The sequence below is a fragment of the Aricia agestis genome, chromosome 14 (genome assembly GCF_905147365.1).
Source record: "Aricia agestis chromosome 14, ilAriAges1.1, whole genome shotgun sequence".
Classification (NCBI taxonomy): Eukaryota; Metazoa; Arthropoda; class Insecta; order Lepidoptera; family Lycaenidae; genus Aricia; species Aricia agestis.
In genome coordinates this window covers 12,612,476-12,624,915 of record NC_056419.1, presented here as the reverse complement: position 1 = coordinate 12,624,915, position 12,440 = coordinate 12,612,476, and the positions used below count along the sequence as shown (strand labels likewise).

Genomic DNA, 12,440 nt, shown 5'->3' with positions numbered 1-12,440 from the left:
TCAAAAACCTACGTACTTCTGCTACTCTAAAATTACTTCAATCAGTTTATATCTCCATATGTCAGTCGGTACTATCGTACTGCATACCGATTTGGGGAGGAGCGGCAACCACTAAAATGATGGTCCTGGAAAGAGCACAGCGGTCTGTACTTAAAGTCATATTAAGAAAACCCATCCGGTATCCGACAATAAGTGTATACAAAGACATGGATGTACTTACAGTTCGTGCTATTTTTATACTCCTCGTATGTATTAAGGAACATCAAACAGTTCTTAAATCATTAGATCCGGAAACACTGCGGAAAAAAAGACTCCTGAAGTTGCCTTTACCACGCATATACTCTAGTTTTGCAAGAAGGTTTGGTTCATACTTACACCCATTTGTATATAATAAAGTCAACCGAAAATGCAGCATAAAAGACAGCTCTGTAAGAGAAGTAAAGGAAATAGTAACAAAGTGGCTTAAAACCTTAGATTACGAACAAAAAGAAAAAATTCTAAGAGAGATAATATAAACACACACAAACACACTCACACACACAGACACACTCACACACACACACACACACACACACACACACACACACACACACACTTACACACAGCGCGCACTTTGAATTTTACTTTTAGAAGATATTTTAATTTTTACTTTTATTAATTTTAACTTTTGTTAATCCTTAATTTTAAGAAACTGCTCTATTTGTGTAACTAGGTACTTATTTCATGTTATTTAATATCGGTGACCTGCAGGACAGGCTCAGCCTAGTGCAGGCACCAATGTAACGCAATACCTGAAAAAAATCTGTAAGCTAACTGAAAATCCACACACAAATTGTACTGTACTTGTCGAATTATGTAACAGATGTAAAGTTGTTGTTAATAAAGTTATTATTATTATTATGTTTTTTCTTTGAACCGATATCTCGGTTTTCACCGGCAAACTGGTATGTACGGGCCAAAGCCAAGTACATACCAGGTAAGTACTTTAAAATTTAAATGTTTAAATTGTGAGTATGAATTGGAGATGTGTCAGGAGAAGGACGATGTATTGTATGATGAGGTTGTGATAATATACTATATTGTGATGTATGTATATAAGAATTTGTTTGTGTTTGTCGTGTATCGTGAACTGTAAGTTCACTGTCCGTTTGTAAAAACTTTCTTACGATATGGCAAGTGTTCAAAATTACCGCCTTTTGCATTAAATAAAGTAAACTATGGGAAAGTTGAAGGGTATCAAGGGATGTAAATAGCTGAATAGGGATTACACCTGTAGTTGATATTACTATTGGTACTATTGTTACCTACCTTTTGCAGGTTCCAGAGACGGGCTATTTCGTCTTTAAGTTCAATATATTTTGTTTATATAAGTTGTAAGTACTTCATTAATCGTTGTCTTATCATAGATTTGTATTCTGCCTACATTACACTCTGAATCTACTACTCTATAACAATACAAAATGGCGCGCGTCTTCGCCTAGTAATTGAATGTTCGTATTTTAATTGAAAATAATTAAATAAGAATGCTAATACCGATGAAATGTTATTCCGTTGCATTTGGAAGTGTTACCGGAATCATTTTTGCAGTATCTTAATTCTTAACCCACAACTAGGCATTTTTGCGACTTTTTTTTGGTTTCATTTTTTATTGTGGTACGTCTGGCGCGCAGAAGAGCTCGCGGGCGACTAAGTGCACTGCTGCTATATAGATTACGTTGAATGTGACCAAGCATTACGTTGCGTTGTCGAGTCTAGTACTTACGTAGTACATACTATGTCAGTGGTATTAACCCAGTAATTCTGTGACTTGGCTATTCGGCTAACTTCAATTTATATTTTGTCACCAACGGCTACATTCATTCCATACCCTTTGCTGCAGCTAGCGCCACTCTTGGAGGATTTTTTAAACTGTTATTTACTGCGTACAGCCAGGTACAGCTGAACACTTTTTCAAATATCCCCCATATAAGATAGTTCTCCTCCTCATCTACCCGCCATAGGTCAAAGTTAAATTTGCCTTAACTATAATAATTTATGTACTTAACCATAACTTTGACCATAACTTTAACTTTAACCACGCCTCTGGTGCAACCCAACCTTAGTCCTTGCTAATGAGAATATTATTTAAAAAAGGTATTTTTGTCTTTGTCTGGCACATTAGAAAAGTCACAATATGAAAGACAAAGACAGCGAACCTTGAAATGTTACACGCTGCCCAAAGAAATGTTTGGCTTTGGATAAATTAGTCTGTAGTTAAATTCTAAAGGTGGGTACAGACTGGTGAAACGTAACATGAAATGTATAATTCTGCCTTTCATTGCATGTTCGCTGCAAGCGTGGACGCATAGCGCGCTCTTAACGCGCATTCACTACGAACCTCCCGCGTTCGTCTGTTTCCGCCATTCTGCCGCGAACACGGCCCTTCGATACACGTTTTTTTCGTGCGCGTCACTTACAAAACCATAGATCACACGAAGCATGGAGTCCGAAGACCACGTTCTTGCTATGACGATTATCAGTACTTCATTATTAATAATACATCAACTCATGAAAACACGCCGAAGACCCCGACGTTGGTGGCGGACAGAATTGTATAAACGGAGAGAAGGTAGAGAACTGCTTACTGATATGAATTTTCAGCACATAAGTGGACAATACAAAAACTTTACTAGGATGACGCCAACAGACTTTGAAAATTTACTCGAGATGATTGGACCAAGAATTAGTCGAAACCATACAAATTTAAGAGCTCCAATTTCAATCCAAGATAGGCTAGCAATAACACTTCGATTTTTAGGTTCCGGGGACTCTTACACAAGTCTGCAGTATACGTTTAGAGTATCGAAACAATCCATAAGTGCTATTGTACCTGAAGTGTGCGCCGCAATAATGGAGGAATTAAAAGAATACATTAAGGTACGTATTATGAAAATCTTTATTTATGTTTAGAAGTGTCTTTATTTATCACATTAAATCATTAAAGTCATCCATAGAAGACGTGTAAGACTCTTGTGAAGAGACCGACAAGGGCGGCTGGTTGGTTGGATAGTCAGTAGTATCTTCATTTCTTGCCGTAGTATAGCCATAGGGTCCCGCTTCGTTTGTGCCCGATGGTGGTCCGGCCGATGTTGAGGGACGATTAGAATATCCGGTCAGATCCACACAGTTCTGTCTTGCCCTGGATAAATAGTCATCTTGGTGTGAACCATATGCATGGTTATTTTGATGACGCCACGATTCGTAATATCCCCTGTCAGCTTTCATAATTATTTCAAAAATTGCATGTTCGACCGAAGTCCTAGTTTGTGGAGAATAACTAGTCATTTTAGCCCCTATAAAGGAAGCGAAACTTTTCGTTGTATCAGAAATACCTATCGAATTGTCCAATTTGTTGGCTGTTGTTTTCAGTATTCCCATCACATCTGAGAGCACATTGTCATCCCTCCTGGTTTGTTTAGCGCTCTTTGGACTACATTCATTTGGTAGTACTGGAGGGGTGAACACATTTTGGTCGGCAGTGTTTTCCAAGTCCGAGCGATGAAGTGACTCCTAAAAATGCAAAAAATAATTAATTGTTTTCTTTTTAGATACCAACGACAGCCGAAGCCTGGTTGAAGATAAGCAAGGAGTTTGAAGACCGGTGGAACTTTCCACACTGTTCAGGGGCATTAGACGGAAAGCACGTTATACTTGAAGCACCTATCAAAAGCGGAACCGAGTTCTATAATTATAAACAAAATTTTAGCATCGTTTTGTTTGCTCTAGTTGATGCAGATTATAATTTTCTATTCGTAGACGTGGGATGCCAAGGGAGAATTTCAGATGGCGGAGTTTTCAAAGATACCACATTATATGATATGATAGAGAATCACACAATAAACCTGCCATCGCCGCGTCCACTCCCCGATAGAAATATTTCCATCCCATATTTTTTTGTAGGCGATAGTGCCTTTGCTTTAAGTGAAAACTTGATGAAACCATATGGTGGGACACCTCCAAAGGGTTCATCGAAGAGAATATTTAATTACCGATTAAGTAGAGCTAGACGGATTGTTGAGAACGTATTTGGAATTATATCGTCTGTGTTCAGAGTTTTAAGAAAACCAATGCTTTTACAGCCTGATAATGCTGAATTGGTAGTTATGGCAATCGTTCTTCTACATAATTATTTGAAACGTCATTCTAGAAACGTGTTCATAACTCCAGGATTAGTTGATCAGGAGGTAGAAGGAATTTTAAATGAAGGTTCGTGGAGGCGAAATAATGACGACATGACATCATTACTGCCCATAAGAAATATTCCCAGACGATCACCTGCACATCTAAATGCTATTAGAGATGAATTGGCTGATTATTTTACGAAAGAAGGAAAGGTTTCTTGGCAAGACAGATGTTCATAGAATAATCCATACCGTATTTTTTCTCTTTCTCGGTGTGTTCCTGTCGTCTAAGAACTTCAAAGCATCATAGGCAAACCATCGACTTATGTATGTTTCCGAGGCACCTGCAACCGAGTAATACAAAGTTAATTGTTTAGGATAAATAAATAATGTAGCTGAAACATGAGGTTTGAATTCCTTTTTCTCGTTTTTGCATCGAAATTGGTCCATCCGTTTAAGCGCTACGATGCTACAGACAGACAGGCCCACAGTTTTAGGGGTCAGACTTATAACACCCCTCGTTTTACGTCAGAAGTAAACAATTACACATTCTCGTGGTATTTTTTATACACTTACATTACCACTTACATTACAATACAGGCTGTCCCGTAAATAGTACGACATACTGCCAGAGGTTAAAGTACTCATCAATACGAACAACTTTTACTATGGGACCAACTTCGAAATCGCGAAAAAAAATCAGCTGTGGCAGTATGTCGTAGTATTTACGGGACATCCTGTATGTCTTTATCTACCATTATACTTTATGTAGATACTATGTGGTTAATGTTGCTGGTTTCACAATGTTATAGATTTAAATACCAAAATTTTACACTAATTAATGTGATTACCTACTGTTTGTTAATCTTTATAAATGAAGAAAAAAAAAACAATAATAATACAAACATTAATCATTATTCTTACCTTTTCCTGTCCCCTTTGATTTTTTTTCCTTCAGCTTTTCGCGGCGGTATGAAGAGAGAAGACTAACAATTTTGTTGTTGCATTTTTCTACAGTCATTGACATCAACTTTGCGATTTCCGACCATCTTGCTTAAGATTTTTCTTAAAATAGTTTTCATTTTGTGGGTTCCACAAAATTTCACGAACTCTGTACGCATCTATCAAGCAAAATGCTTTTTCCTCACTCCACGCAGTGTCGTCCTCCATGTTCGTTGCGTGCACGTGTTGATTTCAAAACGACCGTCCACGTTGGCTGCTCCGCGCACACTGCGCGCCCCTTTGTGTTCGTTCGAAAAACCGACAAATCACGGATCGCTCCGCGCGCGGCTTGTAATGCTCGTAGCGTGCGCGTGAAATGCACATTTCGCGCGCACAAGACGTCCAAACTATGAGAAATTGTTACAAAGTGTGTTACCTTTCATGATACATTGCAGCAATGTGTACGGTGAATTCTTTCATTGCATGACACATTGCATGTTACGTTTCACCAGTCTGTACCCACCATAAGGGGTTAGGAGAGTTTATTTCTCTAATTCGTTACATGTAGCGCCATCTCTTGGTCACATCAAACAATTGTTTCCTCTCAAGTCTCAGCCCTCAAACTCGAGTCGTGAGTTAGTAACAAGTAGTCAAGTACTATGCTGCCTTATCAAGTTATGTAAATTATGCCTACTTTAGTGACTATTTATTTTTTACCTTCAATTACTAGGTAAGTATTTTGTTTTAAAAGTCTTTTTTTTTACAAGTGTGTCCTCAGTAGCTCAGTAGTCAGTTTCTGGAGAGAGTGAGACACTGCCAGCCATTTCTTCTCTTATCCCAAGACTCTGCCTTTCAAAAACATCTCTCATCCGATAATAATATGAGACAACTTTATAGCTGTCCCGGCAAACGTTTCTTTACCATATAAAGTAGGTATTTCGTCCGTATTATTTTATTGAAAGCAACCATGGCAACGTCGATCGCTATCCCGTCGCACACACAATGGTCGCCGTCAGTCTCGGGTTGTAATAATTTACTATTATTTATTCAACAAATGCACTTATCAATATAAAAAGTACCCAGTAGCCGATTCTCAGACCCACTAAAATATATCAACGATATCAAAATACTATACGTTCTAATTCTATGAAATATATGCATATAAAATTTGGTTAAAATCAGTAAAGCCGTTTCCAAATATATACTAGTAATCTGTGGCCGTTTCGGAGGAGTACGCGGCCTAACATTGTGACACGAGAATTTTATATATTTTATGATTGAAATCAATCAAAAGCGCAATCTAATAATTTTATATTAGTTGGTACTTGGTAGATAAATGGTACACTGCCTGGCTTGAAAAACAGACAGAGTCATGTTGTGATGTAAACTTACAAGCAGTTGGCTATTTTTAAATGACATTGCAAGCATTGTAACCATTGTTTAACTGATCTTGTAATAATTCCTTGGTTTATTAAAAAGATACAATATTTTGTTACATAGATTTGGCGTACGCATGAGCAATAACCGTGATTTTATGGTAATACATGGTAGTACCGTACCTAGGTAGTAGGTTGTAACTTGTACAGTTGTACAGTGTACTTAACTACGGTAGGTAGGTAGGTATATGGTATTGTATTAAAATATTGCGCAAACGGCCTTGCAGCGCCACCTGGTAGCTGAGAATGTAACAATTAATGATACCAGCTCACAAAATTAATAGTTGTATAATTTTTTTGAGAACATGGTAGTTTTTACAATGTTTAAGGGCTCCCACACAAAACTGCGAATTATAAATTATAGTTTTGTGCAAATGTGAAAAAAAACTAAATTTCAATTCTGTAAATTAAAATCTTTAAGATAATGCAATACGTAAGAGTAAAAAGTTTTATTTTAATTCGATAATATTTTCTGGAATGTATGAAACCGATTTAAACGTGAAACGCGGTAGAGCCATGCTTCGGCACGAATGGGCCGGCTCGACCGGAGAAATACCACGTTCTCACAGAAAACCGGCGTGAAACAGCGCTTGCGCTGTGTTTCGCCGAGTGAGTTAGTTTACCGGAGGCCCACCTTATCCCCTACCCTATTCCCATCCCTACCCCCCCCCCATACCCTTCCCTTCTCTACTCTGCCCTATTCCCTTCCCTTTCCTATTACCCTCCCCTCTCCTATTACCCTGTTCCCTCTTAAAAGGCCGGCAACGCACTTGCAGCTCTTCTGATGCTGCGAGTGTCCATGGGCGACGGAAGTTGCTTTCCATCAGGTGACCCGTTTGCTCGTTTGCCCCTTTATTTCTTAAAAAAAAAACGTAATACATAGAACTTAATACTTTAGTATGTGCTCTGCCCTGTATAGTCTGTCAAGAAAGTGAAGAAATTAAAAAGTGGCAACATCGTCGTGTCATCCCTTTCAAATAAAGCGCTTATTCCACTTATCCTAGCTAGGAAGTTCTAGCTAGGATCCTAAAAAATTTAGTCAAGTGGAATAACATTTAGAAAGCTAGGATCCTAAACATAGATAATATATATATACAGGATGTAACAAAAATAAGTGATAATACTTTAGGGGGTGTACGTGTTCCTTGCAGAGAGTTCACTGTGAAAGTAGCAGCGCTGAAAGACGACTTTTTTTACACTTTTGTATGGGGAAACTCGTGACGCTCGGGCCCTTGCCCATACAAAAATGAAAAAAAAATCGTCTTTCAGCGCTGCTACTTTCACAGTGAACTCTCTACAAGGAACACGTACACACCCTAAAGTATTATCACTTATTTTTTTTACACACTGTATACTGAGAATCCTAAATCGTGAAAAAATGTGGCTCCTGAATGGACTAAATCAGTGTTGCCAGATGGTTTCAACCTTTTATCTGTAGTGGGAACTGCTATATCTGTATTAAAGTCAATTTATATTATGTTAAAAGATCTGGAATCCATTCGTAGGTAATTTCTTAAGTCTGCTGGTTCCAAGTAGTTCAGAAAGTTCATAATTCATAATTTTACGTGGAGCAAAAATTCTTTCAACCATCTTTTTCGCCTTTTATTTATTTTTATTTTCATTGAGCCAACAGCTAAGCCTATGAGAAGACCAATTTATTGTTGCTTTGATAGAACCGGATTACCGGAGCCATTAAGAAGACGTCTGACCAAAATGCCAACTGATTTAGTCACTAAATTAGGACAAGTGGGATAAGAAGCGAGCTAATTAGTCTCCTATGTAGGATCCTAACTATGACTTCTAAATAGGACAAGTGGAATAAGCGCTTAATCTAAGAAAAAAGGGATGACGCTACGATGTTGCCACCTTTTAATTTCTTCACTTTCTTGACAGACTGTAGTATTGTGTGATTGACATTGATAATATTTTTACTACATATTTACTATTTGACATTTTGACGATTGTGTAGAATATTTATTTATTTATTAAAAACTTTATGCACATACAAGACGTACAAAGGTGGACTTTTTTTTTATGAAATAAGGAGGCAAACGAGCAAACGGGTCTCCTGATGGAAAGCAACTTTCGTCGCCCATGGACACTCGCTGCATCAGAAGAGCTGCAGGTGCGTTGCCGGCCTTTTAAGGGGTAACAGGGGAGGGTAGGGAAGGGAATTACAGGGGAGGGTGAGGAAGGAAATAGGGAAGGGTAGGGAAGGGAAAAGGGTAGGGGATTGGGTCTCCGGTAAACTCACTCACTCGGCGAAACACAGCGCAAGCGCTGTTTCACGCCGGTTTTCTGTGAGGACGTGGTATTTCTCCGGTCGAGCCGGCCCATTCATGCCGAAGCATGGCTCTGCCAGATTTAATGCCTTAAGGCATTATCTGTCAGTCAACCTTTGGGCAATACAGAAACAAAATTGTATAGGTGCCAGTCAAGTTACAAAAATAAGAAAAAAGAAGTAAATTACTAAAAATACAACATTATATTATATTAATTATACTAATCTATACTAATATTATAATTCTGCAGAGTTTGTTTGTTTGTTTGAACGCGCTAATCTCAGGAACTACTGGTCCGATTTGAAAAATTCTTTTACTGTTGGATAGTCCATTGATCGAGGAAGGCTATAGGCTACATTTTATCACGCTAAGACTAATAAGAGCGAAGAAATAGAGGAAAATGTAGAAAAACGGGGGAAATTGTATGAAAGGGTTTATTTGAACGCGCTAATCTCAGGAACTACTGGTCCGATTTGAAAAATTCTTTCAGTGTTAGATAGCCCATTGATTGAGGAAGGTTATAGGTAGCGAATAAATAGAGGAAAATGTGGAAAAAACGGGGGAAATTATATAAAAGGGCTTATTTGAACGCGCTAATCTCAGGAACTACTGGTCCGATTTGAAAAATTCTTTCAATGTTAGATAGCCCATTTATCAAGAAAGGCTGGCTATATTTTATCTCGCTAAGACTAATAGGAGCTAAGAAATAGAGGAAAATGTGGAAAAAACGTGGGAAATTATATGAAAGGGCTTATTTGAACGCGCTAATCTCAGGAGCTACTGGTCCGATTTGAAAAATTCTTTCAGTGTTAGATAGCCCATTTATCGAGAAATGCTATAGGCTATATTTTATCACGCTAAGACAAATAGGAGCAAAGAAATAGAGGAAAATGTGGAAAAAACGGAGGGAAATTATTTGAAATTGCTTATTATCTTAAGAACTACTGGAGCAATTTTTATGTTATTTGGCAAACATGAAGAATAGACCACGTGAAGGGACAAAGGCTATTTTTTGCGGAAAAATGTACGGTTGCATGAAATTTATAAATTACGCAAGCAAAGCCGCGTGGAACATCTATATATAATAAAATCGTAGGAAAGTCAATTCTGTACATTGAATATTTTTGTACAATAAATAATACTTGGGATGTGATCTACTATGCTAACGCGGACGAAGTCGCGGGCAACAGCTAGTAGAGTATATATTAAACTACACTAATATCATAGATACACTGATATTATATAACATAATATATATAAATAATAAGACTATAAATATATTAAGTATATACTTAAATATAATATACTATATTATATACTTACATCAATAAATATAGTAAAAATATTTGCCAATATATTATGGGTATTAAATTATATTAGATGTGAATAATGAAATATGAATATACTTACTGTAGAATATCAAAACTAAGAGTCCGCCAACTGCTTCAAGTAGAAGTCATGTACTCTGCGCTTAAAAGTGTCTCTGGTTTTTGACATCCTGATTTCCGGAGGAAGAGCGTTCCAGAGGAGAATAGCCTGGATATTAAAAGAAGAGTGGACGGAACTTGACTTATGGGAAGGACAACTTAAAAGCTGATTTGAAGTGGATCGGATGTTTTTAACGTGCCTCCTACAACGGTATTGAAAATGAGTGGCGAGATATTCAGGAGTATTAGGATGATGCAGCAGAGAATATACCACATATAGCGCTCGCATGGAGCGGCGCTGGCGTACTGGGAACCAGTGCAGCTTAGAGCGGTACGAAGAAATGTGATCGTATTTCCGAAGGTTGAATATGAATCGAAGACAGTTATTTAAGAATCGATCGAGTTTGTTGAGTTTGTCGGCATTAATATCTAAACAGCACACGTCACCATAGTCGATTATAGGAAAAATGAGGGTCTGGACCAGCAAAGTCTTGACCGGAGTAGGAAGGAAATTTTTGAGACGGTAAAGGGATCGTAGCGTATTTGTGACTTTACTTGACACATTAGAAATATGGGATTGCCAAGTTAGAGAGGAATCAATATGTAAACCAAGGTCTTTTACGCTAGTACTAAAAGTAATAACAGAACCGTTGTAGATAACCGGTGGAAGAGCGCCTATGTTCACTTTACATAAGCATCTCGGGCTACCTAACAAAATTGCCTGGCATTTTCTGGGATTTACTAATAATCCGAAGTTACTGCACCAGTCTTTTATTGCTCTTAAAACCTGGTTTAATTCCGCAATGGCTGCTGATAGCTGCTCCAATCCTGCCTGGATATAAAGTTGCAGGTCATCGGCATATAGATGATACGCAATATGAAGTCTTTTAGTGAGCAGATTTATAAAAATACAGAAAAGTAGTGGAGATAAAATACCGCCTTGTGGAACGCCAGCGTCAAGGTTCTGCCACTTAGAGGATGAGCTCTCCGTGCGTACCGACTGCTGACGACCACGAAGATAAGAGGAAATCCAAGTAAGTACTTCAGACGAAATCGGAAGTCCAGAGAGTGCTGCCAGTAGGATGTCATGATCGACATTATTAAATGCGTTAGAGAAATCTACCAGCACTAAAATGGTAATCAAAGAGTTCTCGAAACCAGCTCTGATATCACCTGTTACTTTTAACAGAGCAGAGGTTGTGCTATGTCCAGGTCTGAATCCCGATTGAAGTGGGGAGAGCAAATTATTTCCGAAGACAAACCTGGACAGCTGCTTGTGAACGCAGGCTTCGAGAACCTTGATAGGAAAGGAAGGATGGAGATAGGACGGAAATGAGTAGGATCAGTTGGGTTGGGGATTTTCGGAAGCGGGCGAACAAAGGCTTTGCGCCATAGATTTGGGAATACTGAGAAAGCAAGGGAGAAGTTTATAATGTGGGAGATGGCAGGCAGAAGTTCATTTTGAATGGTGGTGATCATGCGGCGACTAATATCATCACAACCTACGGCTTTTGATACTATTGAATATTCTGGCCGGGTTAAACTTAAGCTACTACAGTTATTAAAAAAAAATATTGTTACAGCTAAAATGCTAATAAATAAATACATTAAAATAAAATAAAATACGTTTATTCCAGACTATTTACAACCCAAATGCCCGGTTTCTGAGATTTTTGGACAGGAGTTTATAATTTTAATGGCGCCGCGCCGTTGGTTGGTTGACTTTTTGACTTGTGAATAGATTCATGATTCCTGTCGAAAAAACCTCAGACCTATCTGTCACCTGCACAGACGTACTATAATGTGCATAATTTATTATTAGTACTATCGAAGAAATTGATTCATAAACAGTTGACGATCCAACGTCATCTGGTCGGATTTTGTCAATTCAGTGTTAGCTGTAAATTGTAATATTTTGTCGGATGAGTTTGACATAATGTTATCAAATTACATGGTTCCGCCAACTGCCTATACTTTCTATAGTTTTGCATTTTGTCTACTTATATTGTTTCTTTAAAAAAATAACGGGCTATATTAAATTATTATTACATTTTGCCATATGTAATCTCAACTGTAGTAACCAAGTAAATTGTAAAAATTGTGAAGTAATCTTGAATTTTGAACTTTTACAATGGTAAAAGTTACAAACTGTAAACAGTTTTTAAATCTTACATTTTTATTATTTATTTTCAG

At 37.8% G+C, this 12,440-nt stretch overlaps 2 protein-coding genes across 2 annotated transcripts; one reads left to right on the top strand and one right to left on the bottom strand.

Annotated features, from left to right (window-relative positions):
* Positions 1-2,271: 2,271 nt before the first annotated feature.
* On the top strand, positions 2,272-4,956 carry LOC121733826 (protein ALP1-like). The gene is made up of 2 exons (XM_042124204.1): positions 2,272-2,916; positions 3,588-4,956. The coding sequence occupies exons 1-2, from the start codon at positions 2,479-2,481 to the stop codon at positions 4,398-4,400; spliced, it is 1,251 nt and encodes a 416-aa protein (XP_041980138.1). The 5' UTR covers positions 2,272-2,478; the 3' UTR covers positions 4,401-4,956.
* Positions 2,937-5,191, bottom strand: LOC121733827. Its single transcript, XM_042124205.1, has 3 exons — positions 5,085-5,191; positions 4,413-4,504; positions 2,937-3,549 (listed from the first exon to the last, which is right to left on the bottom strand). The coding sequence occupies exons 1-3, from the start codon at positions 5,185-5,187 to the stop codon at positions 2,965-2,967; spliced, it is 780 nt and encodes a 259-aa protein (XP_041980139.1). The 5' UTR covers positions 5,188-5,191; the 3' UTR covers positions 2,937-2,964.
* Positions 5,192-12,440: the final 7,249 nt, after the last annotated feature.

Coding starts and splice junctions, on each gene's coding strand:
- LOC121733826 (XM_042124204.1), top strand. CDS start 2,479: ATGGAGTCCGAAGACCACGTTCTTGCTATGACGATTATCAGTACTTCA. Junction 2,917..3,587: donor AATTAAAAGAATACATTAAG/GTACGTATTATG, acceptor TTTTCTTTTTAG/ATACCAACGACAGCCGAAGC.
- LOC121733827 (XM_042124205.1), bottom strand. CDS start 5,187: ATGTCAATGACTGTAGAAAAATGCAACAACAAAATTGTTAGTCTTCTC. Junction 4,505..5,084: donor ATCAAAGGGGACAGGAAAAG/GTAAGAATAATG, acceptor ACTCGGTTGCAG/GTGCCTCGGAAACATACATA. Junction 3,550..4,412: donor CGAGAAAGAGAAAAAATACG/GTATGGATTATT, acceptor TTGCATTTTTAG/GAGTCACTTCATCGCTCGGA.